Here is a 26,648-nt window from a genome sequence, read left to right on the forward strand (position 1 = left end):
TATACCCTTTTAAGAAATACCGTTAAATTTTTTGGTTCTAGCTTTTCTAATAAAGTTTAATCAATATCTTTAACTTCTTAGCAGATGTTGAGTTGGAAACGGTCTCTCATACACCATGTCGTACATATACTTACTGCTGAACTGAACATGAAATGGAAAAATAGGGATTCAGTAACTCCAAAAAAATTCAAGATACGATCTGGAGAAGGTCATATTAACCGTATTGTAGGATGCTGAAGGCATATTTCACCAGATTAAATGCAAAAAGGAGCCAAAATTCCAGGTGCTTATCATGGCCATTTTTATCCAAAATTACATGAGAGGCTAAAATAAAAACGTTGAGGGAAATCGCCTAAAAAAAATTCTCTTACAAATCAATACGTAAATCAATGGTTTGCAGAGGTCACACAATATTTTATCCGAGACGCATTACACTAGCTAGAAATATGAGGAGAAAATGTGTAAGCATATGAATGACATATTTGCTAATTTTTCATTGTAAAAGTGGGCCATAGGCGGAGCAAAGAAACTACCCCTGATCAGGCCTAGATAAATTAAAACTCATCCGAATTTTTATATTTCCACATAGTGCCCTTTTACAAAGTCTCTCAGTGAGAACTACAAATTAATACATTACTGTGTATTTCCCGTTCCCATATTTCCCTGAAAATTCAATTTTTTTATAGAAATATGAAGACTTTAAACAACATCAATTCGAAGACGATCACAAACGTACCTGTATGAAATTATCTATTCATGAATCAAACTATTCAATTTAACCAAAGTATTGATATGTAATAAAGCTTCAACTAGATACAGTGTTTTTTATTACAAGCATTCTTAAATAATTTTAACCCATTAGTTCAACACATTTCACCACCTTGTTGATGAGGTAAGAGATAGTAATTACAATATAGAATTATAAAATTCATTCATTTACTCTAAATATGTATTTACATTAAAAAAATAAACAAAAAAACTAAAACAGATTGTGTGATTCAAATTTTCATTGTTATTTTTATTATAAGTTCTTGTTGATAAATAAATGGCGTATTTTTTACTATTCCTAACCTTTCTACAACTCTATAACAACCATCACATATCATTCTGCTTATTATTTAATCTTAAACTTAATTCGTTTGTTATTAGTTATAAAAATTTTTATTTCAGTGAAATTATCATTATGACCTGCAACCTTTAATCTAAACTTATAGCAATGTAGTCCCTAAGTGTTTATTAAAATTAGTAAATTTATTAATTTGAATCCCAAGAAATCAGTGTTCATAGAACTAAAACTAATTATCAGGAAATAATGTTTACAATGACGAAATTATAGGTCTATGGAAACGGAACAAATGCATAGTGAAATTGACAGGTGGAAATGTGACTTCAATTTTTAGTGAGGTTGGGAGTTTCCACTAAATCACTATATTTTTAATATAAGTTACAGTTTCTCCAAATTTTTGTTTTAGATAAAAGCGTTCAAGTTAGCTAATGAAAATAAAAGTATTTATAAGCTCAACTAGATTTCGCTACATCAGAAATTTTATTTAAAATATTAAAGTGGAATAATTATTTGCGGAAATTATTTCCTCTTAACAATAAAAAATGACCGACAAGAAGGAAGATATCCCGAAACCTAATGTAGATGAAGAATTATCCAACCTTTTAGACAGTACAGTTGATTACATAATCTGAACTAATAATTTACTAATAATTGTCAATTTAGGTGCTCTAGAGGACTTTTCAAAAGTAGACACAGTCAAAAGAGATGAAATTTCAACATCAGATACTAATGCTTCAATTAGCGCTAGTACAGATAGTCAAGAATGGTCTCAAGACTTTATTCAGCAAGCTGCCAGTCAGTTCGAGGAAAATTTTGCAAATTTCTTAGCTAGTGCAGATCCCAATACAGAAGTAACACCAGAGTTTATTCAGCAAAAGTTGCAGCAAATGGCTGGTTAGTATATTTATGAATTATTTTAAATTCTACTTAAACAGTATTTTAATATATTTGTAGGTAATTACATAAATTCAATAAGTAACAAAAATATAATTTAATAGATATTCATATATTGCAAATTAAATTGTTTTCTACCTTAGACGCTGCTCAACAAGTTCTTGAAAACCCCACACAAGCCACAGATAATTCTTCTGATTTTGCTGCTTCTATATCACAAGCTATTCAATCTCTGAACGCAGGTGCTGAAGGTCTACAAGCTCCTTTGAATGAAGAAGAATTGATGAAGATGTTTACTAGTCAAAGAACTGGTCAAGAAAATGATCTGTTGCCATTTATGCAAGGTGAAAAATTGAACTTTTATCAAGTATTGGGATATTTAATTTAAAATTGTAGGTATGATGCAAGGCTTACTTTCCAAAGAAGTACTAGGACCCAGCTTAGAAGATTTTGTACAAAAGTTACCAGAATATATAGAAAAAAACAAAGAGACACTAGATAAAAAAGATATTGAACGATATGAAAACCAGAGAAAACTCATGGAGGAGGTGCTAACAGAATTAAATAAAGAACAGGAGGGTGATAGTACTGAAGTTAAGTCTGAAAGGTTTGCTAAAGTACTATCACTTATGCAAAAAGTAAGAAGATGAACGTTAAAATCTCTATCACATTAGTAGCACAAAATTTTTAAATAACATTATGTATATCTATCTACATATATGTTTCTTCAATCTTCAGGATAGTGGAACAGATTTTTTTTTATTTTTCAAACAGGTCGCATCTACTACTGTAGTAGTTAGCGACAGGGATTATAAATGGTTATATTTGTGTTAATGTCATTTAAATATTTTGCTTATATTAGAAGGACCCATTTGTTAAAATGATAAGGACTGAATTTAGTTTATAATTTGTTTATTGATATATATTTCTAATGATCTAACTAAGACTGGTTATATACTGTCATCTTTACGACTACCCTGACTTTGTGAGATCTCCTCCTATATCTGAGGGTGGGAAATGCAATCTACTTTTGTTAAATATTACAAGAATTTTGTCCATTTTGGATATTGATTGTTGAAATTTTGTGCAGTCAGTTATTAGGTGTTTTTAAGTGATTTGTGTCTTGCACAGTTCACATTTTGAGGGTTCACTTTTGATAATTAAATAGCTGTGGGTTAGCTTAGTGTGGCCTATTTGTTACCTAATTAATTTAAATTGGAGTGCTTTCACTGATTGATTGTGACAGTTCGATGTTTGCCACAGTTTTTACACTTTTGATTTAAGTCGTGATTTTATATCTTTGTATACTACTGTTTGCACTTCACTCACTAATCACTGCTTGTCAAACATTGTGGTCAGCTTCTTCGTTTCCTCATAGGCCAATATGGCAAGGCACCCAAAGTATTCCCGCACAATTTTTCATTTATTATGACTGTGCTAATTAGACTTTATTGTGGAGTGCTATTGAGTGATTGAAATAAAGTTGACTAATCTTATGAATTGAGTCTGTTATTGTGTGTTATCTTTGATTTTATTTTGTTTTTATTCAAATGAGTGCTTGCAGAATAACGTATAATTCTCCAGTACAGATGCTGCTTGCTTCAGATAGTTTAAATTGTTTTGTGCTGTTTTCTACGTTCACTGCTGTGTCTACGCCGTCAGTGGTTTTGGATACATCTGTATACACAAAGTAAAATTGTGGAAAGTTATCAAGTCTAGAGGCAAATTCTTCTCTAATCAGGGTATTATGAATTTTTTAAATTTGTACAGTGTTGTATTAATAGCAGGGATATTAATCGACTATGGAGGAGGAGTTTTAATGAAACAGAAAATGTACCTTTGTGATTTTTGAAATAACAAATTTATTTAGGTTTGTAATTTTATTTTGTTGAAAAAAATATTTTTTTTGCATTGTGCTCAAATTTTCTATATATGAAAGCTCTTATATATCAATTGTCTTATACTGTATGAAATAGGGAAAATGTCTTGCAACTTATGACAATTGTATGCAATAGCAACCTATTTACGAAAAAAAGAGTTGCTAATAAAATGTGATGTTTCTTAGATATTGGTGCAATTGAATCATATCATATCTATGAAGTAACATTAAGTGAGAAATACGGTGTGAGAACTTGAACAGTATCACAATTAAAACACATTATCTTTCAGATTTTTTTTAATGTTTATTGTTTGTAAAATAGCGGTCTGTAGTTTTCTGGAGAGTCTACTTTACCGTTTTTATGTAATGGTAGACTTTTTGTTATTTTGAAAGAGTCTGGCCAGTGGATAGCTAACATATTTACATAAAATAATGATGATCTGTATATATCTAAATAGATTTTCAATAGCCACATTGTATATGACCATGGTTTTAAAAGGTATAATGGATATAATAATAAGCTATCCTATATACCATCGCAGACATTTTGTAGATCCATAAAAAAAGCAATCATGTAATGTGTAGTTATATCTTCAAGGAACTAAACAGCAATATAATTATAAAAGTTCAGTTATTTTTGAGTTTATCAGGAAGAGATAGACATGTAAAATGACTTTGTTTTATAAATATGTAGTATTTTAAACAAATTTTGTATATTTTAGCTGCAAGATTATGGACAGCCTCCTTCTGAGTTAGTGGGAGATTTAGAAACTCCATTTAGTTTTGACCCTCAAGGCAATCCACTAAATTTTCCCAATCCAGGGCAGGCCAATTCCGAATGCAGTCTGATGTAAAAAGTTATTGTTATTGTTTATTTGAATTTTATTTTAATGGGGTTGGCAAAAAAATCTCATCGTGTTGAAATGTTTATTTTCTTTCAATCTAAGTAGTAGAAGTGTATTTAATTGAACTTACTACTTTTCATAAATATGATTAATTTTGTGTCAATTGCACAAATTTTGTGTAACATGTTTGTTTCGTTTTTTACTATGGAAACAATGAATCAATGTTTGTGGTATTGAAATAAATAATTATATATTTATATATATATATATATATATATATATATATATATATATATATATATATATATATATATATATTTATATATATATGTGTATATATATATATATATATCATAATAATTCAACAGTTTAATATTTTAATCAACAGTAGATTCAAAATTCATTATCAAATCATATAATAACTGTTTAAATAATTAAAAAAAATCTTACAACTTTAATAATGATGACTTCAGTTTTTTTATTTCATTTGATTTTATATTCAAATTTTGAAATTCTATAATTTCATAAAGCAAAGATATAATCCTCTTAATACCATTCAAGCCATGAGATATTTTGTAATAATAATTTTGGTGATTGTTCAGTTTGTTGAAGCTTGTGTTATTTATTGTTAAAATATGTTATATTATAATGTTGTACATAAAGGGTAAAAATATTATAATATTTAAAAATGTTATTTCAGTTTGTATCAATTTAGTTTATAGAAATGGAATCTTGTAGACTGGAAGATAAGGAAGTAAAGGACAGATATTAACCACTGTTGTTCTAGACTTTGAAACCTTAGTATGAAAAACTTTTGCTGAATGAAGTGGAGAACACAATGAGTTGAAATTTTAATACAGTGTCATAGTTGTCAATAAATGTTCTAAGATTAAGAAAGAGGTTTGTATTTGGTTCCTGCAGGTCGGTTAATTGATTCTTAGACAGGCATTGTACAATCATAGACTAGATTTTTCTTTCCATTCTGCTATGCTCTGATTTTTGACTAATCGTTGTTTATTTTTTCAGAATGTATGATATTTCTATAGCAGTGGTTCATCTGATGGTTTTATTGACTCAAAATAATTAGTCTGCTATATCTTCCTCCCCTTTTTAGCATGAATTTTTCACAACTTTATTACCAGATTTTATTTTATTAACTGCTTTAATACATACATATTGTTTAAAAGTTCAAAGCAACAAAAACTTTTCCTTAAAAAGGGAGTTCTTATGATATTCACGTTAAAACTGAATAGGTATAACCTACTATGTTATTGAAAATTGACTTTGTTTTGGGGTATATAGATTATTATTCAACTAACCTCACTTTTTACGTAAAAATTAAGCATAAGAAAATAAACCCTATTACACTCTAGTAGTTTGAGTGATACTTGGCGTGTGGAAATATCTGTGGATATTGATCTTCAACTTCTGTAAGTTGTAGTGCTCAGGAAAGACGTGCCTTGGTAGCTGATTTCACAGGCTTGCGCTTGTCCAAAGAAAGGAGTCCCGATACATTGAAGTCTTTGGCGTCTGCAGACGAACTCGGCGTTCATGAGCCACGTCTGCCTGTCGAGTAGGTCTTGCAGATTCTGCCCTAGGTGGGATTATGTTGAACGGCTCAGAAGAGCATATGCCGTGGTAGTATTGGTAAAACAGAGTCAGGTCAGCGATCTTCTACGCTCTAAGCTGTCCAAGTTTCTGGTCAACTCTGGATCGCATATAAGTCGAAATGCTCTCTTCTATATTGAGTCGTACTTCCCCAGGTTATGCTTGTGAACCGAACTCTAAATGTGCGAGCAATATTCCAAAGATGGACGAATCTGGGCCTTGTAGAGGATTAGAAGCTGATGCAGGGTATATAGCTTTTTGGGTTTAAAAAGGCCACAAAGTTTTTGTAAAGCTGCCTTAGCTAATTCGGCCACGGATTGTGTTTAGTTCAGTTAAAAATTCTTCCTTGGGTGTTGAACACGTTATTTTAGTTCGTTTTCTGCTTTTAATCAGTTTTCATAATGAGCGATACATGCACACAAATACTTGATAAGTACATCAATTTTTTTCAATCAGGAAAAAACAATGTTGAAACAAAAATATACTCGACTGATTGTCTCAACAGGTATCCACAATGCAAGAAATGGATTTTGTTTCTACATGCCATGACCGGATGTGATAAAACTTCAGCACTTTTTGAGAGAAGAAAATCTTTGAAGGTGTTTGAGAAATTACCCGATTTAAACAATTTTTTTGAAATATTTCAACAAGAACATTGCTCTGGGTATGACATTGTCAATGCTGGAATATGTTTTCTACTATCCAAATTCAAAACAATTGATGAATTATTAGATACTGTAGCTTCACTGTTCTAACAAGACAAAGTACCGCTGTGAAAGTTTCTTTCTTATCACCTACTTCCTCAGCATGTTTATCAAGTATATTATCAAATACTACAGTCAATAATGACTTTATTATCACCAGCACCCGATGATCTACTGAACACCCTCTTTTGTAACTGTAAGAAAGGTTGTGGATGCAAAAAAATTTTATTGAGGTGTTCAAAGGTTTGTGGACATTGCCGCGGCCAGTCATGCTTAAACACATGATGTAAATGATGAAGAAGTGAATCTTGAAATTTTGTCGTTGTACTCGATATCTGCAAGAGGAGTGGGAAAACAGAATTGTCAATACTGAAAAGTACCTGGATATTTTAGAAGAATCATTGTTGCCAACAAAAGAAGTAACTTTAACCGCTGGGAAAGCTTTTATTTTTCAGCAAGATGGAGCAGCATGCTTTAAAATGGATCTCAGACAACAATACTCCACTTTTAGAGTGGGTTTCAAGTAGTCCAGATTTATCACCAATAGAAACACTTTGGCATGAAATGAAAAAGCAGTTGCGTGCAAATCCAGCTAGAACTGTCATGGAATTAAAAGAAAGACTACAAGAAATTTGGGATGATTTTACTCCCGAATACTGCCAGAATTTAATAAATACCATGCCTCAAAGAATTACGGCTGTTATTAAACATGTTACTCTGGTACGGTGGTAACTTTTAAAAGTATGTAATATTTAAGCTTTTCTGATTACATTTGTTTTTTGTTAGTTTGTAATTATAACATATGTTAAGACTTGTAAATCCTCTAAAAGTGTCTAGAATATTTATAGAGAATATAAAGTGCTCAAAACGAAAAAAATATTTAAAACGAGTTACATATGAAGTAACAGCTGACAGCATATAACAAATGTGATGACTTCGCGGAAACACAGAAGATAATAAAAACTGTATTTCTTTTCATACTTCATTCTTTGTTCTAACGTTGCTTAATAAACATATATTGTAATTGTAATTTTTGTTTTTAAAAATCCAAATTCGAAGTTTTAATATATAATTAACGTAACATTCAGTTTTCAATGTACAGAAACAAAATAACAAAATGTTTACTCGCTATATCTTACAGTATGTATAAACAAAAAAAATGTGATGAAACCTCAACTAATTGCAGATTCGTTTTCTAATGATATAAGGAAATTTATTTTTTCAGGAATATGTCTTCAGTTTCATTCAACTTAACACCATAGAGTGTATGAAGAAGTATAAAAATATTAGCTTTTATTTTTATAACACTCACAACATACGCCAGGTATATCCTCAAGACACTTAAATTTTCCGCACTGCTTGTAAAAGTATCTGTTTTTTCTATTTTTTTTTTGTCCATCTACAATAACTATATCTTCCCACTATACCTGGGATTTTAGTAAATTTTGTTGACGTCTAATGGTACATCTTGTTTTATTGTTTTTGGCAGACAAGTGAGCATAACACGATTTTTTGGTGGGAATAGAGTAATAAGGATGAAAAATTTTTATTAAATAAGCCCCTTGCTCTTAGTCTAAAAGAGAGTTAGAAACAAACATACCCATATACAGGTGAAGTGCAAAAAAGACGTTTGTCAACCTTTGAATGTCAACTATAACTTCCTAATGGACACAAGTAAACAAATAAAATCCAACCAAGAATTTTATTCAAAAACTAATTACATTTACTTTACAAAAAAGTAATATTTTCAATAAGTAAAAAATAATATCCAAAATTTTGAACTATACATCAAAGAGAGAAAGAAAAAAAATAATTCGCAAATAAAATAGTAATTGTCCATATTTCAAAATTAAAATGGTCAAAATAAGAATTCAATTACGGTTTTATATTGAATTACATAATAGGCCTGATGACAGTAAACTTTTATTATTTAATAAAACCAGAGCTGTGGAATATCAAAATACAATTATTTTTTTATTAAGAGAAAATTGTTAATAAATTTAAAAAAACAATTACAAAACTTAAAAATCGCCATGTTATGTTGAACAATTATCAGAGAGAACCACGTTTGAATAAACAAGTAGGAAAAAACGATATTTATTTGTTTATACCAAAAATAAAATAAGGGGAATCATCGAACAAAGATTTACAAAGATAAGTCATTAACCTGTGTTGATGGTGCGAGTTTTTAGTATCTATCTATTCAGTAGAAATTAGAAATGTAACAGCTCCCAGTAATAATATACTAAGATTCAAAGAATCCAAAAATTTTATAAATAAATGAAACCTCTCTTATATATTCCATAAAGTGTTAATATTAAAGATTGTCCACTTGCAATTAATCTACTCAGGACACTATCGTTCAAAAACTGGGATGCAGACTACTCAAATTTATTACACATATACAAAATTTCAACATTTTGTTAACACTATTTGAAAAACATATTTTGTACAAATTAATTTACGGTTTCTCGAAGATAAGCTAGTTAAACAAGTTAAAAGATTATTTGGAAAATATTTTCAATAATGAAATTACTTCTCGTGATGGGATCAATTGGTCTCTCTAAGCTCAAGATTTTTTGGGTCTATTTAAAATAAAATGTGTATCCACGCGACTTGAAAGAGCAAGAAATGTTAACGAACTCGGGGAAAGAAATACTCCAACTTCTTAGTAGAATTACAGCTTAATACCTGAAAGATATGAGACTACTTCTGTATACCTAATAGTCGGATAGTTTCACTGGAAAGGTGTACCATTACCCAATGTCTAATGGTTTTAGTTGAGGCAAATTATTTGTAAAACATTTTGTTAGAAATTATATTTTTAATTGAACAAATTACTTTTTTCAAACTGTAATTTTTGTGGACCTGATGTATATGCTACCCGCTCTTCTTTTGATGCTGATTGATTTTCATGCTAACCAAACCATAAGAAACTACGGTATTCAAAGAGCAGTATAAGAAAAGTTTAGTTTATTATAATTCAAAGACTTTATATTTATTCTCCTTCCTTCCAAAAATATGGATATTATCATTTGCCAAAATGCCAATAAGAAAACTAAATGAACAGGTGTTATTAATTTTTTTCGGCACCTTAATTAGTTCTCCATAGATTTATTTTTTAGGTATCATGATAGCCCGAAAAATAAAAGAATAGTTTTGAGAAAATTAAGAACATGGCTAGAATCTACGACTTGAATAAATCGGGATTCTTTTCCATTACGTTACATCCAAAAAAAAGTTTTGACCTATGTTCAGCTTACTACCAGAATTAAACTTATCAATACAAAAATATTTATATCTTGCCGTTCTTCATATATTCAGATTACAAGAAATATTTATCTTTAATAACTTGTAATGTAATAAAGTGAATTAATAGAAATTTTGCCAAACGTTCTTTGTAAAGTCTTCAAAATGTTTCTAATTACCAAATGAAAAATTATTGATAGTTATTAAATTCATTAATACAAATCTCTTCACACTATTTACATTAGCAGTAACTTTTTATAAAAAGGATTTATAGGAGTAGAATTCGCACTAGGTTTTAACAAAGGTTTAGAAGGTTTTTTGGTAGCATCGTATGGTATAGCGGGGGAACTCCTAACATTAGCGATATGTTCATAAATATCCTGACTTCTATTCAATTTTATATTGATTTTCACTTTTTTGGCACTAGGTGATTTAGAAAACGGATTATTCACTAATCGCGAATCTAAACTTAGCCTAGATTTTCCTTTAATTCTTTCCAAAGTTGAATTAATAAGTTCGTTTACACTTTTGTTTTCATTTTTTGCTAGTTTCTTCATTTTTCCGATATATTTTTTTGATGGTATGCAGATTTCGTATTCACCTTCTTGTAATGGTTCTTCCCAATCGGATTTCTGAAAAACTTCTTTCTGTTCTGGTGATGATTCGTTTAAATTAACTGGAGCCAATCCTGTGGGAAGTGTGGTATTTGTCATTAAAAAAAAATCGATAAAAGTCATTTGAAATTAATAAGCGCAAGAGAATAATAAGTATTTAACAAAAATAATATTTTCCAATTATTTGAACAAAGAGGAGTTGAAACCTTCAAACATAAAATTATTTTTTAACTCTACTATTATGGGAAGTACAAAAATTTAAGAAAACATTTAGAGAAGGGGTTTTCAAAAACAATAGGAAAGGGCCTATTTCACAAAGGTCCATTTTTACAGCTTATTAAACATTATGATCTGCATTGAAGCATGCAGGACTAAAATATCCTAAAAATAATAGAGCAATAAGATGACCTCTTCAATAAGCAACATGTTGATTTGGCATTCGACATTAATGCCCCACCATAGCATTGTTGATCTAGTTAGCAAACCTTTCGACTTTGACTTCAGGTGCTGCTCGCAGACCAAATTACCTCCAGCAAAGACCAGTTGCAGGCACTATGTACTTCTTATCATATCATTACTTATTTTTTGTTGGCCGTGCAACTCAAAATGTAGATGAAAAAAAGCTCAGCGTCTGAAGTAAAGACAAAATGAGTTTTGGTTTTCATCAGTTACACACCTACAGTGTCTCTTGAAACCTTCGTAAAGTTCTAGATTCCCACATGGGAACTTTTCTCATTTGTGCTTGTAAGGAGCCTGCTCCATTCAGCACATTATTTAAGAAAGGATTATATAATTTTTGTCAAACGTGAGAGTTCATATTAAAGTGTTAAGTTAGTCACATAATATTATATAAAAATTATCTATTTTTTGCATTTTAGCTAATTTGCATGTCTTGCACAATAGCAAAAATTATTGATAAAATAATCATAAAAAATAACTTAATTTGAGCGTCAATGAAATTAAATCATTAAAGGAAATTCAAGAGTTCATTTATCAGAAGTTTTAGCCAAATAACAAATAATGGGTTAATTAAATGGGGGTATATTCCACCCTAAAGGAATTTTAGCTTATAAAAAAGCATATCATTCTCGGTATTCATCATTTTTCCAGAATCGAAAAAACCACTTAGGTCTACAAAGAGCTTGTAAGGAATGTTTTGGTATTTTTTGCCGTCAAAGTTCTTTGTGAAATAATAAAGTTCACCCACGAGTTCATATTTGTTTTATAAACATTTTTGTTGTTATCCACCTTTTTTACGTTAAAACCCCAAAATTTATACTTAATTAGATTCTCTAAAATAAATTTAAGTATTCACACCCGCTATTATAATTAGACATATTTTTGTTAGTAGCGCTTTTAATATCAAATAATTTTTATATCTCAAATTATTTTTAATAATTCATTTATTATCAACCATACAAATAAACAAAATGAAACATATGCAAAAAGATATAAAAAATGGAAAAGGAACTAACCAGACTTGGGCGAATCATCATTACAGATAAAATTTGACAGATTTGTCTCAATAGTTCTGCTTTTTCCTGTATTTGCCTTTACAACGCTCTTGGTATTTTTTCCTGACAATTTATTGGACGTTATACAATCCACCGTTTTCTGAGATAAAGAATTATTATCTAAAAATATTGAATTGAAAGATTAGCAAAAAGAAGGATCTTTCATATCGGTGTAACTTATTAAATGCCATACAAGTATGAAATATATTGTACAACTAGACTTATACTCAGAGACCTACACAAAATAGAAACTCAAAATGTCTTCTGTGCATATAATAAAAGAAAAGTTTTTAATATGAATCATATTTACCAGCTTCATAAACAACCCACGTTCCGGAATTCCTCTTAAATACACAATCTATTTTTGAGCTAATTCCTTTTTTACGTTTCTCATTTATTTTTTTGTCCTTTTGATACTTCAATTTATTTTTTGCTTTAATAATCTGACTGTTAATTTTAGAATCTATAGAGTTCAATGAACCATTTTGATTTTTCTTGGTAATAACAGTTTGCATAATGGAATCTGATCTTAGTTTATTCAATTTCTCTTTTTTCTTTTTAGCTTTTTCTACAATTTCTTCCACATGATTATCATTATGTTCATGTAGAGTTTTAGATTCTTCTTCCTTGTGAACTTTTACTTTTGTTTTTTTCTCTTTTTTCTTTTTTGATTTTGCTGTCAAGAGATTTTCACTGTTTGTTTTAGTTCCTTCATTTCTTAATACAACTGATATTTCTTCTTGCAGTTTTAGTCTTTTCTCAATATTACCTTGTTCATTATTTTCTTTATCTAATTTTCTTTTTCTATTTTTTCCCAAAAGCTTTTTTTCAAATTTTATGAGTCGATTTGCTGCTTTTCTAACATTTATATCTTCATGTTTGTCCTTAACGTCAATTTTTTTTATTCCTAATGGATAATACCCTTGCGATAATTTGTTGAATCTAAAATTAAATAAGAACATTACAAAAAAATTTATTGTTGTCTATTCGCTGAAAAAAAAACTATTTTAACTTCAATATTGTTAAAACTGAAATAGTTATTTTTTAAAATGGCTTGGACCGTATTCAGTCACTTTCAAGACGTTTTGAACAACTTTGACGTTTTAGTAACAATTACACGCTTGGGTTGTCATAGCAACTGATATCAAACCCGGGTGGTTTGATAGTTGTTTTTCCTTTGAAGAATGTCACTTTCCCGCACTTGTGATACTTTCAAAACTAAAATGCGTGCGGGAAAGTGGGTTAAAACGCACGGTCGTAGAAAAAGTAACTATCAGGACAGTTTCTTTATTCTGCGTTTCTGATCACGCACTAGTCAAACAGACCAATCCAAATTCAAGAAAAGGAGCACAAACGCCTTTTTATTGTCCTAGAGTCTTTGTGGTATGCTCTTATAATATTGATATTTGGAAGAGAAAACTGAAAGAAAAGCACTCTGGTGATGCCTTCTTGAGTTAAATAACTCCAAAAAGTTTCCTCAGAACTTTGATACTTCTAAATTTAAAAAATATTTGGATCTAAGCAAAATAACTCCTCACTGGCACCTAGAAGACACTTAGGAAAACACTTGATGAAACTTAGCTAGCAGTAGATTAGGTGGGGAGAGGATGAAACTCTCACCAGAAATCTGTAGGAGAGAAAATCTGACTTTCTTGAAGCCAGCACAGATACTATAGTTCATTAGAAATCTGTATTTCAAGCTGTAGATATCAAACACCATTTTTGACAGGGGGTACAGCAAACATTAATATTACAGAATCAAATCTATTTATCTAATTAGTTCTATGTAATTTCCATAATTAGAAAATACCTTTAAGGTGAAGCATGTAATTCCTGAAAAAGACCTAGATAACAACAGTAAGGAATTCGATGGTTTCATTTAAAATTTTATTGTTGTGCAATGATGAAACTTAATAATATAATTATTTTTCATTAGGTAAAAGTCTGAATATCTCTATCACTGCTTCTAAGGAGACATTGTGGATTTATGTTAGGTTAGGTACAAAATCTCATGTATCTCCCATAACTGTAAATTTTTACTTTCTACCTGAATAAAATGCAAATCAGAGCGTGAAATTAAAGTTTTTTGATGGATTTCATCTGCAAATTTGTCTCCATTTGTGTCTTCAAATCAATTGTTGGTTTGATTTCTAAGCATTTGATTGTTGTGTCTCTGTTGATATTTTTAAAGCAAAAAAGACAAAAACAAACTGAGCCAAAATAATTTTACCTAATTATTATTGAATAAAGTAATTCACTATTCAATATTTATATCTTTCTTTCAGTATTAAATAACTAGTTAATAGATTTAACTTTTTAGCTTCAACTCCCGAAAATTGAAGAATAACTTACTGTCGAGCCAACACTGTGATTATATTTCTCGAGTGAGTTGAGCTTTTTTTATCAAATTTGAATTCTAATAAAGCATTAGAAACTTCCTTCGCATTGAAACGAATTTGCGGTATTTCAACATCTACTCTACCGGCTCTGGGATCCAAGGGTTTTTCCATTTGTTCTTCTATAGATGAATTTTCCTCTTCATCGTCAGAATGTTTTTTTTCGATAGTTATCTTTTGCATTGAATTTATACTCCCAGGAAATCCTTGCTACAATAAAAAGATTTTTAATTAAAATAAATATAATGATTCAAGAAATAACTGAAAAAATTAATTAGAATTCTTTTATGAAATTCGTGAAATATGAAACAGATTGGAGGTTTTAAACTCTATTTATTGACACAAACCCAATATTTTAAATAAATCAAGGTTTAAAATTCTACTTATAATATGTATTATAATCTAAAAATCATGTAGTCAACTTCCTTTCTCTCCTATGGTGGGCAGATTTTATTTAATTGTCTCTTAAATACTCCGACACATTCCAGAATTTACATAATTGGAGGAATAATTCTCAATTGCTACATATATTCCACCAAAGTATTTAATTTAATAAAAACAAGATTTTAAAATAAATACAAGGTTTTGAAGTAACACAATAACCTCCTCATTATCTGATCATACAAACGACTATCAATTGTGGATTAATCTAGAAAAAGTGAAAGCAAAAATTAGCTTTCATAGCCGATCCAATTCCATTTAACTTACTCTAGTAAGTTCTACACAGTCACAACACTTTAGAATATTCAACAACTGCATAATCATACAGCGCATACAACTGTATCGAACCCAGTTACATATTGTTGAACTCTTTCTGTACAAAATATAGAAAAGCTGCAAAATTTCAATCTTTACTCATTTAAAGTTTATCTCATAATTTCGAATGAATCATAATAATCAAAATGCAATTTGCAATCATTATAGCTGAAAATCACCTGATGCTTGAACAAATTTTTCATAGAAAATGCCTATAACATCATTAGCCATCAAAGATACCGTATAACTTAAACTCTCAAACATACAAAATATTATTAATTATTATAAGAGCAACAAATATCGTGAAGAAAACGTGGATGTTTGGTATGTTAAACTTATTATATAGTGCAGTTAAACTTCGAAGATTGTTGGCACCTTAAAATGTGTGTACCACAAGGGTGGTTTTGATTTAGTCTCCTTCCACACTCTCAAAAATTGTTATTCAAAAATCACATGTACCATATTACAATTCACAAACCCTTATCAAATATTATATTTTTCAATTGCTTTTCAAATATAACCCAGTTGAAAACCCAGTATGATAAAAATTGTGTTTATATGGTATAAAACTGTGGGCTACTTTGTAAAAGAAGCCTCCGTTTTGTTAACACATCACAATATGAAAGCCTACATGTAAAATTTCTACTATTAGTCTCCATTAGTGATGACTATAATAAATTCATGTTGGTAAGATTGTTAGTCATTGTAAATGCCACTCATGTGTTTTGCAAATGTCCAATTTCAAAGTTTCTGGAAAGGTTTAAACAGGTCTCTTTCAACCTTCTACCTATTGTGAGATTAAATGTTTCAATAGGATATCAAACTGTTTGAGCACTGCAGTTGTTTAAAATTGATACCATTAATGCAGTCACCAATAGGATACATACCCTTTTCCAAGCTTCATACTTTTCTTGATAATCTAAACCAACATCAGACTGTCTCATTAAATATGAGAAAATGTATTTTCTAATATGTTTTATTTCTCTTCCATCTTGTGATGTTGCTAAACGTTGTATGAAAGGTTTTAGAAAAACTACAATACTATGATTATGAAGTTTTCCTTGTGTAACCTAAAACATAACTCTGACAAGTCAATACTTAATACATGGAAAAAATTATTACAAAATCCTAATATATGATTTGAAGCATAACAAGTGCAAAAAATTCAATCCCACCCCATATTTCAACCAAACAAAATATATAAATTTCAATTCTGGATGTATTTATGGGGAATGGTTTCAATCATAAACTTATTTTAGATTTAAAGGGATTTAAAATAATTAATAACATAATAATAATAATAATAATTTAAAATAAATTCTACGAACTGAATAAATTAATATTGAGTTAATAGTTGATTAATTAGAATTTTAATTATAAATATTGTTAAGAATATGTAACTTGAAGGTATTGAATATCTGAAGGGTATGTTTGGTTAAAGAGCCTAGGTATGTGATCATGTTTGTGGTTGCTGTTTGACAAAGACTGGCTACCTATTAAAGTTTTTATTTTTGCGTTATGATTTGTTACTAGGAATGAGTCGAAGATAGGGGCAGAATATGAACAAAAGTTTATTAGTAACTATTTATGGGATGAGTCATAAATTTAAACCAAATAGGTCTGCATCTCATTACTTTTCAAGTTGTACAATTAATACAAATATGTTTTACAAAAATTGACAAGAAACATTGAATTTTAATAAAAAGCAGCTCAAACATAAATTTAATTCTGTTATTAATGATTTTGTTCATGTAGTTTGTTACTTCATGCCTTCTAATGCCATTATAGCCTCTTATACCAATCTGAATGTGTCATGGACAAAGACATAGCCAACAAAATGACAGTAAGCTACAAGTATGAGAGACAATAGACTGAATTAGGATTTACTTAAAGATCTTACTGATCTATTTGATTTTTAAGTTTACAAAAAAGATAAAATGTTGTATTATCTTTCTCTTATCAACACTGGGGAAAGTGTATAAATTTGCAAAAATATTAAAAGAACACAAACTTATGTTGAGTGTGTTAGATATAGAAAGGGTGATATAATTCGGACATATATTAACTGTTGGTTAGCATAGAAGAGTTAGTTAGCATTGAAGAGTAGAAATAGACAAAAATGTATTGGAGCTTGTCAGATATTGAGAATGTTGTGTAAGCTCTAAAAACCCTCATATTCAACAGTGCCATAGTGAAATATTATGTCAAATGTATATACACAGTTCAGATTGATGTCCCAGTCATGCTAGTTCAACATTGACAATTATTTGGTGGGGTTCTCAAAATTTATTAAAAAATTTTCTCATATTGTTCTAAATGAGGTAATTATGAACTAAACTTTACAAACAATTTTTTAATAGAATCACCCCTTACATTAATCTGCCAGGTTCTAGTGAATTTCAAAATTCCTTCTTATTTTCCCTTCTACAAGATTGTGATTGAGTTTAGACAATAGATGAGAACAATTATGACCTCTTGTTAATGCAATATTTATAAAATAAGTTTTCAACATGAATACAATGAATTGAATATCTCTCCTTTTCTAATATATAAAAGGCTAATAAAAATGTGATAAGTTTTAAATGAAATGATACAAAAATTGTTAAATTAATAATCTATAATCATAAATTCAATATATGGTTTTTAAATTAACTATCTAAAATTATAATTTTAATTCAAAACTAGCTAGGAGAATAAAATGTATTGACATTTGTTGCTATAAAGTCAACTACCACATTTTTTAATACAAGTATGTAGAGAACCATATAGATTAGAGGTTATTTCGTGGTAAATATAAAAAAAATGCCAAATAGGATGAATACACATACATCGGATTGAAAATCCTTACCCAAAATTAGAAATATGTGCACAACGAACACAGGATTTTAATTCCTGGGCATGTTTTATTAACACCACAAACGCAGAATTTCAAACTGTGCATGAATCTGAGTAAAGAGAGAATAAAGGCTCAGTATATCAAAATTGATTTTTTCTGTTGTTTTTTTTTTCCAAAAAAACTATATGGTAAGGGTTTAAAAATAAATGTGACATATACAGTTAATCAAATTTTTGTAGCAAAATGTTTTACCTTAGCCAACTCCTCCATAAAAATTTCATTGAAATGCATGAAAAGTCCTACGGGTGTCTTATTTTTGTTTAAAACAGTTTCCAAAATGGCATCATTAAACCTTTGTACATTTTTGTCTGTAAATGAATGTTGCTGTAAAGCTCGTAGAGTCTGCCTTAAGAGTCTCCTTACAAGCTTAAATAAATACGTTATTTGAATAATAGAGGAAAAAACAGTTTGTTAGCATAACATGTATTAGTATTAATGAAATGTTTGATCTCACCATAAGAAATTTGTCTAGTCTTAACTGGTCTATACTGCTCCATTCACTACCAAGTATATACATTCCAGCTTTAAAAAACAATATCGACGTGGGTAGGTCCGGAAAATGAACCAGTTTTGATATTTTTTCTGCACATTCCTCCTGTAATGAATGAATATATTCTTTAATAAATAGTGACAGTGTAATATTCTTGCATTTACTATTTCTGTGTTTGTTTTAATGAGGTATTATTATATTTAAACTTAAATTTCACATTTAAGCACATCAAACAAACCTACTTGAATTAATGGTTTGTCAGACATCCACATGCAATAGAATAAACCTTTCCATATTCTTTCAAAGTCACTTTCAGTGTAAGCTAGAAAATAAATATATCATTTTCAAACCAGAAATAAGTGAAATAATATTATAAAATGAAGGGCAATATTTAGAAAAACGTGCTTCAACTAACGCATTTTCTTGGACCGCTGTAAAAACCATTTATTGAGGTTTTTTAACGCCTTGTCTCTTGCTTTAGGATCATTTCCTGCCAATATTTTAATTATATCTGATTCTTGTAAAATTATATGAGATTTTGAGTCTGGTTTTGTTTCAGGTTTCATGATTTTTACGTTTTTAAACTCAAATTCAGTATTAACCATTTATATCCGTTCTTCGGTCTCACTCAAACTGTCAAATGTACTTCATGTGTCATTCATAGTTTGGCAGATCCATTAGTTGGTAACTATGGGAACGATCATTTGAATTCCTTTCGATATTTTTTTTATTCATACCCATAATGGATAAGCCTTAAAAAAATTTCGATTAATTTTTTTACCAAGTTATCATAACTAATTATATTTCATCCATTTCAATCATACAGAATAGATGTAATGGTAATGGTAAGAATGAATATTTAACGAGCTTTCCTTGTAACTGGTATGGATATAACGATAGAAAGTCTTAAGCTTAAAGTGAGATCACATAAGGATAATAAAGGTTAAGGAATAGTTCGAGCGTAATGGAAAAAACCAATCAGAGTATTTTCAATTTCTTGTGCAAATTAACAGATGTCAAACAATAACGACGGTATATTGTACATTAGTACAGTTATTTCATACACCGTGGATGAGAAAATCGTTTCTCTTTTCCGGTAGATTAGAAAATAGAATAGTGCTTTTACTAACGATTCGCTTCTCTTTGTATAATATTTATTGGCCCTCTTTGATCTAGTTATCCAGCTAAAACTTTTTCATATCTTTTTAAAAAATAGAATGGGTAAATTTATTTGATGTAGTTATATATATATATATATATATATATATATATATATTACTTCAAATGAAAATTAATAATAATAGTACTAATATTTCTAGCACCATAAGAATTATAATAGTTAAACTGTTGAATATCACTATCCATTGGGAATAAGACATTTGGCAACGATTCTTAATTCTATTTTTCTAAGAAGGTATCGTCTTTATGAATGAGATTGAGAGAACTTTTCCAATGTTAAATAAAAAAATTAATTTTCTCTAACAAGTTATGTATGATATTTTGATGAATTTAAATTCATTAAATAAAGAAAATTCCATGTATCTTCTGCTAGTCTCTAGTTGCAAAAAGAATGGAAAAATTGTACGTATTTTCTAAGTTGACTGTAAATAGACAACGTTACATAATGAGTGATTACAGATAAATACTGAGCTGTTAACTTTTGCAAATAATATTTCAAGGCTTCTCGCTAATTTAAAAATTATGGCCCATTTTTGTGTTAAAATTTGTCAAGGTCACGCACAAGATGAGTAATGTAAATATGACGTCACGTTCATTCCAAAATGGCTGAATCTTAGTATTCAAGAGTGGAGGATGGCATTTTTTATACTTTTTTAATAAGAATTTGAATTGCATTATTAGCGAAAAAAGAAAATAGAAATATATAACAGGTGAGTCACTGTGATTTGTTTTGAATTTAGTGACAGTTGTCTATAAATGGATCTTTGGTGTTTAATTAGGTATTTAGTACAATTTTGGAGTTAATTATTATTTAATTTTTAATTTCGTCAAATGAATAGTTAATTAAGAAGTTGATTACTCTATTGATCCATTTATTGAGGGAGTGTTCAAAAATAACAATTGCAAGGAAAAAAGTCAGCTATCATCTAGACTACTTTCTAAAAATAACACAGAAATTTCTCTCTTATTCCTGTGACATATTTTAAAAAATAAGCTATTTATACTTTGTACACTCTATTCTTCCAATAAAAAGCACGCTTTAATTTCAAATAATGCTATTAAATCTCATATTTAATCTAGATATAGATATATTTTCAATTTAACCATAAATATGAATTATAGTAAATGTTTGGTTGTTTCAAAGCACTAGTTACTTGATTTAGTTAAAGTGTACAAATGTAATTCAGAATAATTTTAATTAAAAATACTTGATATAACAATTTCAAGTGTCCTTCCTTTTTTGTTTGACATTTTTGTTTTATTAAATTCCATTTTTCCAAGTAGCTCAAGTTTCAAGTACTTTAAAAGTGTAATTTACTGTGCAATAAGATAACCAATACAAATGTGCAAATCAAGAGATTAATTAAAATATCAACATTGAAGGTAAGCCTGCTTTCTTTATTTTTCAATGATTGAAACTTTAATTTTTCTATTTTGGTATAAACTGATATTTCCATTCAATAGAAGTTGATACATGATAAGCTTCCATATTTTCTATTGGTAATACAATTACTTAGAAAATGGAATAAAATTAGAGATAAATTAGACTATATCAATAATATAAATTTTTTAAAGGAACTCATATCAATTCCAAAAAATATTAAATCTTCAAAATAACATGTTTGAAAAAAAATCAAAATTTATTCTACCAGGTTGTATTAAAGTCAGTGTCTAAATCTTTCAGTTTTATTATTTGTGATTTTAGCATTTCCATTTAAATTCCAAAAAAAAGCACATAAAATAGCTTCTTATCAGTCAATACTAACTAAGGAAAATTATACGTTGCCTTTGTAAATTTGCCTTTTGGTAGAGAAAGATGAATTTATATCAAACCAAACTATTTTCAATTAAAATATGTTGAATTCCTTTATTCTATATATAAAAAGTAGAAGTTATGTGATTACAGTCTACCCACACATATGTAGCTAAGTCACCAGAATGGTTTTACATAACTGGTTTATGTAAATTATTAAATGAAATAAGCAATACAAACAATATCATTCGTAGCAATCTAATGATATTTAAAAAGATCTTTCTCAGAAAACAATGTATACCTATTAGTAGTTTAAATTTATTTTCAGTATTATAGGATCATATAAATTTACATAATTTATATTTTATGGTATTATACTTAATATAAAGTAATTTTATTACTTATGTTATTTTTAATAACAAAAATTCTTGAGAAAACATTGATGTTTACACAGTTTTGATGCAATATAATAAATAATTATGTAAATGCTTTTGATGATTTATTAAATATTAGACTATTAACAACTTTATAAATGAAATACAAAAAAAGAAGGTTAATCTGAGAAGAAATCATGAATTAGACATAGAAAGTTAAAGTATCATCTAACCAATATACATAGGTGCTGATCACAACATGGAACTCATTATGAGACAATTATGCTAGCAAAGAAGTTTGAATCCATATGATGAAAATATTTTAAATAACAAAATTTAAGTATTGATAAACTACAACTTCTATGAATATTTTTCAAACAATTTAAGTCATAAAAAAGGAAGTAATTATTCATTGTGGAAAACAATTAGGTTGATTCAAAAGTAATCATTAAGAATTTATTGATAATTTTGAATTGAAAAAACGTCTATATGTCTATCTATTTTTTGAGGTTGATTATCACAAAAACTTCTTTATATTATAATATATATACATGTTGTATAACCAATATATATCCACCTATGCATTTGGAAATACTCTGACTATATTTGTTTAAAAATATATTTTGTTGTTAGATATTAATTAGTTTGAAAGCTTGGCAGGATAACCTTTTTTAGAACACTTGATAGTTTGTACATCTCTCATCAACTTTTTGTATAACGAATATGAAATTAATAGTAATATAAGTTCTATTTGATACTAATAATTTTACCAGTTGGGAAATCGGTTTATGATTAGCATTCTACGAGTTTTTTATTGTTCTAGTGAAATGCAATAGATACAAAACCAAGAAGAAAGCATATTAAGTGAATATAGAACAATGCCTGTCCTCAGCCCCCATCGTAGTTCATCATCTGGCTTGAGCGGATCATACAGATCCACATTTAGTTCATCAGCATTAGAAAGACCATTCTATGGATCATCATCATATACTCCAAGATTCACTAGTTATAGTGAAAGATACACTACAAGAACTTATACAGATTCAGATGGCCGCAGAATATATTCAAGGTAAGGGTCTGTGTTATAATTGTTTTAAACTTAAATCTACCTCAACCTATTATCATATGTCTATAATTCTAGTCATCATAATTACATAAAAATATTGATAATAGCAGATAATCTAAATAATTAATTTTTCTTATTGTTTTATTTTTTTAAATGAAATAAAATAAAAGTAGCAAATAGTTTAATCAAGTAAAACAAAAATTATATCGATATTACGTTATATTATGTTGCTGAAGAAATCTTAAATGAACAAAATTGAACATGATATTATAGAATAGGAAACTAAATATAAATGTAAAGTAAAATAATGAATCTTTCAATCAGTGAGCTAGTTGCTCTTTATTTTGTTTGAAAAGTATGTTCTGATATAACACAACTTTTTGAGGGTAGCTCATTTTCCTCAACAAGTGATTACAGATATTGAAAAGATATAGAAATATAGAAAATCATACTGAACAAAATATATGACAAAGGAGAAGCGCCAAAAGACTGACAAGTGGGTATAATGACACCAATATACAAGAAAGAAGACACAAGAAACTATCAAATATAGAGGAATCACATTAATTAATAGAAAACAGACTAAGAGACGATCTAGAAAGAACCACAGAAGACTCACAAGAATTTATAACAAACAGAGGAACAACAGATGCAACCTTTATAATTAGACAAATAACAGAAAAAACAATAAGAGAAGACAGATATATACACCTATGTTTCATAGATCTTGAAAAAGCATTCGACAGAGTCAATAGTAATGACATATGGGAAATCCTAGATAACAGAAGTATGGAAGAAAAATTAATAAACGGAGTAAAGGCTTTTTATGAACAGACGAAGCACTAAGTCAGAGTTAGGCAAGAGGTATCAAATAGGTTAGAAACAACAAAAGGAGTAAAGTAAGGATACATATACTAAGCCCATTATTATTTACCATAGTGTTAGATGACGTAATAAGAAGACAAATTGAACTGTATAAAGTCGGACATTGGAAAATGGAAGACATTAAAATATCAGAGATTCTATACACAGATAACATTGTAATAATGGTAGATGATGAGAAAACCTTAAACTAAAATTTAAAAATATACAATGACAGTCTACAAATAATGGATATAAAATTAAAAGCCGCACACAAGACACATAAGATAAAATTAGAAGAATCAAATATAGAGAAGGTCAAACGCTTCAAATAGCTTGTCACAACACTAACACAAGATGGAAGAATGGAACAAGAGATAAGCGAGGGAACTGGAGCAGCTAGAAAATTATTCAATGCAATCAAGACACGGGTTTCTAGCCAAAAAACGAAATCCCAAAACAAATGAAAACAGAAATATATAAAAAAAGAAGCCACGCCCATATTAACATTTGGATCTGAGACATGGACACTCAGACAGAATTAAAAAAGGAAAATAATAATAATAAATCTAGATAAGACAAAATAAGGAATAACACTATAAGAGGAAGTTTGAACTTAAAACTAATTCAAAACAAAATAGAAGGACAATTGAGATGGTTTGGCCATGTTATGAGGGAGAATGGGAGAAGAACGATTAATAAAGAAGATATATAAAGCTGGAACTCATACAAAAAAAGAAAGGAAAACCGAGGAGGAGCTGGACAGAAAAAATCGAGGAATAAGATGGTAGGAACGACATGCGACGTCGGTTCACGTGGTATATTGTTGTGTACATATTTGTAACACGCCATGTGACGACACGCTCATTTTATTGTATAATTTTAAGGAAAAACATTCTCAGTAGCTTTGAGTACGTTATGGAGAGCACTAGTAATTAATCTAGTGACCTAGAGTGTTTAAAAGAATGTACTGCTGCGGCTTTGCACAGCAAGAGAAAAAGAAGATTTTGTGTCCATAAAATCCACAAAAAGTCTATCTTTGATATAAACACAATGCGATAAAATATTTCTATAAACTGGGATACTTAGGCAAGAGAAGGACATTCATACGTCTTTATACGCAGATAATTGAATTAAATGGAATAACATATTCACACATATTCGACACGTGGCGTGGGGTGTCGTGGCGTTTCCTAGTGGGTTTTGGCCTTTATGAGCCGAGAACCACCTAAAACATGTTACATTTCAATCCTATTATGTTTTAACTGTTTTTTAATGTGAAAAATAACTTTTTTTATATGAGTATGTAAAGAAAATTTGATATATTACATCAAAAAGAGTACAAAAGGTTCTTAATATCTTATAAGTCATTCTTCAGCGCTTAAATAAGTTAATTGTTTAAATATTTATTTTTTTTGCAATTATATTTTCCCTATTTTTATTATTCTTATAATTAATAAAAATCAGGTTACGTTCGAAATTTTATTCACTATTTGTTTATTGATGCAAACAAAATCTCAAGTATTTCATCAAGATTTATAGAACATGTCGTATATAATGATGGTAGTTACGAAATCAATAGTAATCTCCATAAGCACTAGATAAAAATTTCATTTTATGAAATCGTTATCATATTGATAGTCCAAGGAAATGGGTCCTCAAAAGCGAATTCTAAGAGGGTTTCTTAATTTTGAATGTAAGTTTAATTCAAGTTGTCGGCTTAGAATTTTTTAGAATCATCCTCCACGGTAGAGATGAGAAAAAATAATAAAAAATGTTTTCTCTGTGAAAGTTAAAATAAAAAAATTCAAATCAAAGTTGTAGATCTTCCAATTTTACACAAAAAAGTTCATTTTAAGCGTTCGCTATTACTAATATGTTCAAAGTAAGGGATGCTAGAATTTAATAGAAAATAATTTCAGCTTTAAAAATTCATAACGTACTAAAAAATTGAGATATTTCCAAAAAAATCGAACATGCTCGAAAAATTATTAATTGTAATTTCAGACAAATGTTTTTTTAATTGTTTATAATAAAGTTGTATCAAATTAATTTCATTTTTAACCACTGATCTCAATAGAAAAACCCTGTATTTTATTCCAGGAACTGATTTTGTTCCTATCTACCTCCTTTTCGTGTATTTTCTCTATTGAATGGACAAAGTTTTGTTTGAAAAAAAATATTCTTTGAATTTTGCAATAATAATATATTATTCACAAGTGTAAAATAGAGTTTATTATTCGTTCACTGCCACGAGTGCCAGCGAGTGGAATGAACCACCGAGTGAATAATAACTGATTATACGCGAGTCATATACACTATACAATACTTTATCCACCACTGCTAAATTTTTTGTTGAAAAATTTTGTCACATTATTATAAACACTATTATCTTATTCTAATAAGTATTTCATACAATATATTATTCTTCATTTATACACAGTACATAGTTATCGAAAATCATAATAATTAACACAAAAATCGATATATTTAGCTTAACAAAT

At 28.9% G+C, this 26,648-nt stretch overlaps 3 protein-coding genes across 5 annotated transcripts in view; 2 read left to right on the forward strand and 1 right to left on the reverse strand.

Moving 5' to 3' along the window:
• The first annotated feature begins 1,348 nt into the window (after positions 1-1,348).
• Positions 1,349-4,908, forward strand: LOC130894979 (peroxisomal biogenesis factor 19). Its single transcript, XM_057802059.1, has 5 exons — positions 1,349-1,675; positions 1,730-1,960; positions 2,104-2,304; positions 2,357-2,598; positions 4,562-4,908. The coding sequence occupies exons 1-5, from the start codon at positions 1,609-1,611 to the stop codon at positions 4,691-4,693; spliced, it is 873 nt and encodes a 290-aa protein (XP_057658042.1). The 5' UTR covers positions 1,349-1,608; the 3' UTR covers positions 4,694-4,908.
• Positions 4,909-10,435: 5,527 nt separating this feature from the next.
• Positions 10,436-19,569, reverse strand: LOC130895177 (ribosomal RNA processing protein 1 homolog). The gene is made up of 9 exons (XM_057802356.1): positions 19,327-19,569; positions 19,154-19,233; positions 18,876-19,016; positions 18,614-18,787; positions 16,413-16,595; positions 14,726-14,979; positions 12,684-13,315; positions 12,335-12,493; positions 10,436-10,933 (listed from the first exon to the last, which is right to left on the reverse strand). The coding sequence occupies exons 1-9, from the start codon at positions 19,514-19,516 to the stop codon at positions 10,482-10,484; spliced, it is 2,265 nt and encodes a 754-aa protein (XP_057658339.1). The 5' UTR covers positions 19,517-19,569; the 3' UTR covers positions 10,436-10,481.
• A 985-nt stretch (positions 19,570-20,554) lies between these two features.
• Positions 20,555-26,648, forward strand: part of LOC130895620 (ubiquitin carboxyl-terminal hydrolase 2-like) — a 44,776-nt gene continuing 38,682 nt past the window's right edge. For 2 of the 3 annotated variants that reach the window (XM_057803024.1, XM_057803026.1), the window contains exons 1-2: positions 20,649-20,800; positions 23,041-23,286. In XM_057803024.1, the coding sequence (XP_057659007.1) occupies positions 23,096-23,286 (191 nt within the window). In that variant the 5' untranslated portion in view covers positions 20,649-20,800; positions 23,041-23,095. Of the gene's footprint in view, positions 20,801-23,040; positions 23,287-26,648 lie in introns of all 3 variants that reach the window. The other variant, XM_057803023.1, reaches the window with a different exon arrangement.

The sequence above is a fragment of the Diorhabda carinulata genome, chromosome 6, assembly GCF_026250575.1.
Source record: "Diorhabda carinulata isolate Delta chromosome 6, icDioCari1.1, whole genome shotgun sequence".
Taxonomy (NCBI): domain Eukaryota; kingdom Metazoa; phylum Arthropoda; class Insecta; order Coleoptera; family Chrysomelidae; genus Diorhabda; species Diorhabda carinulata.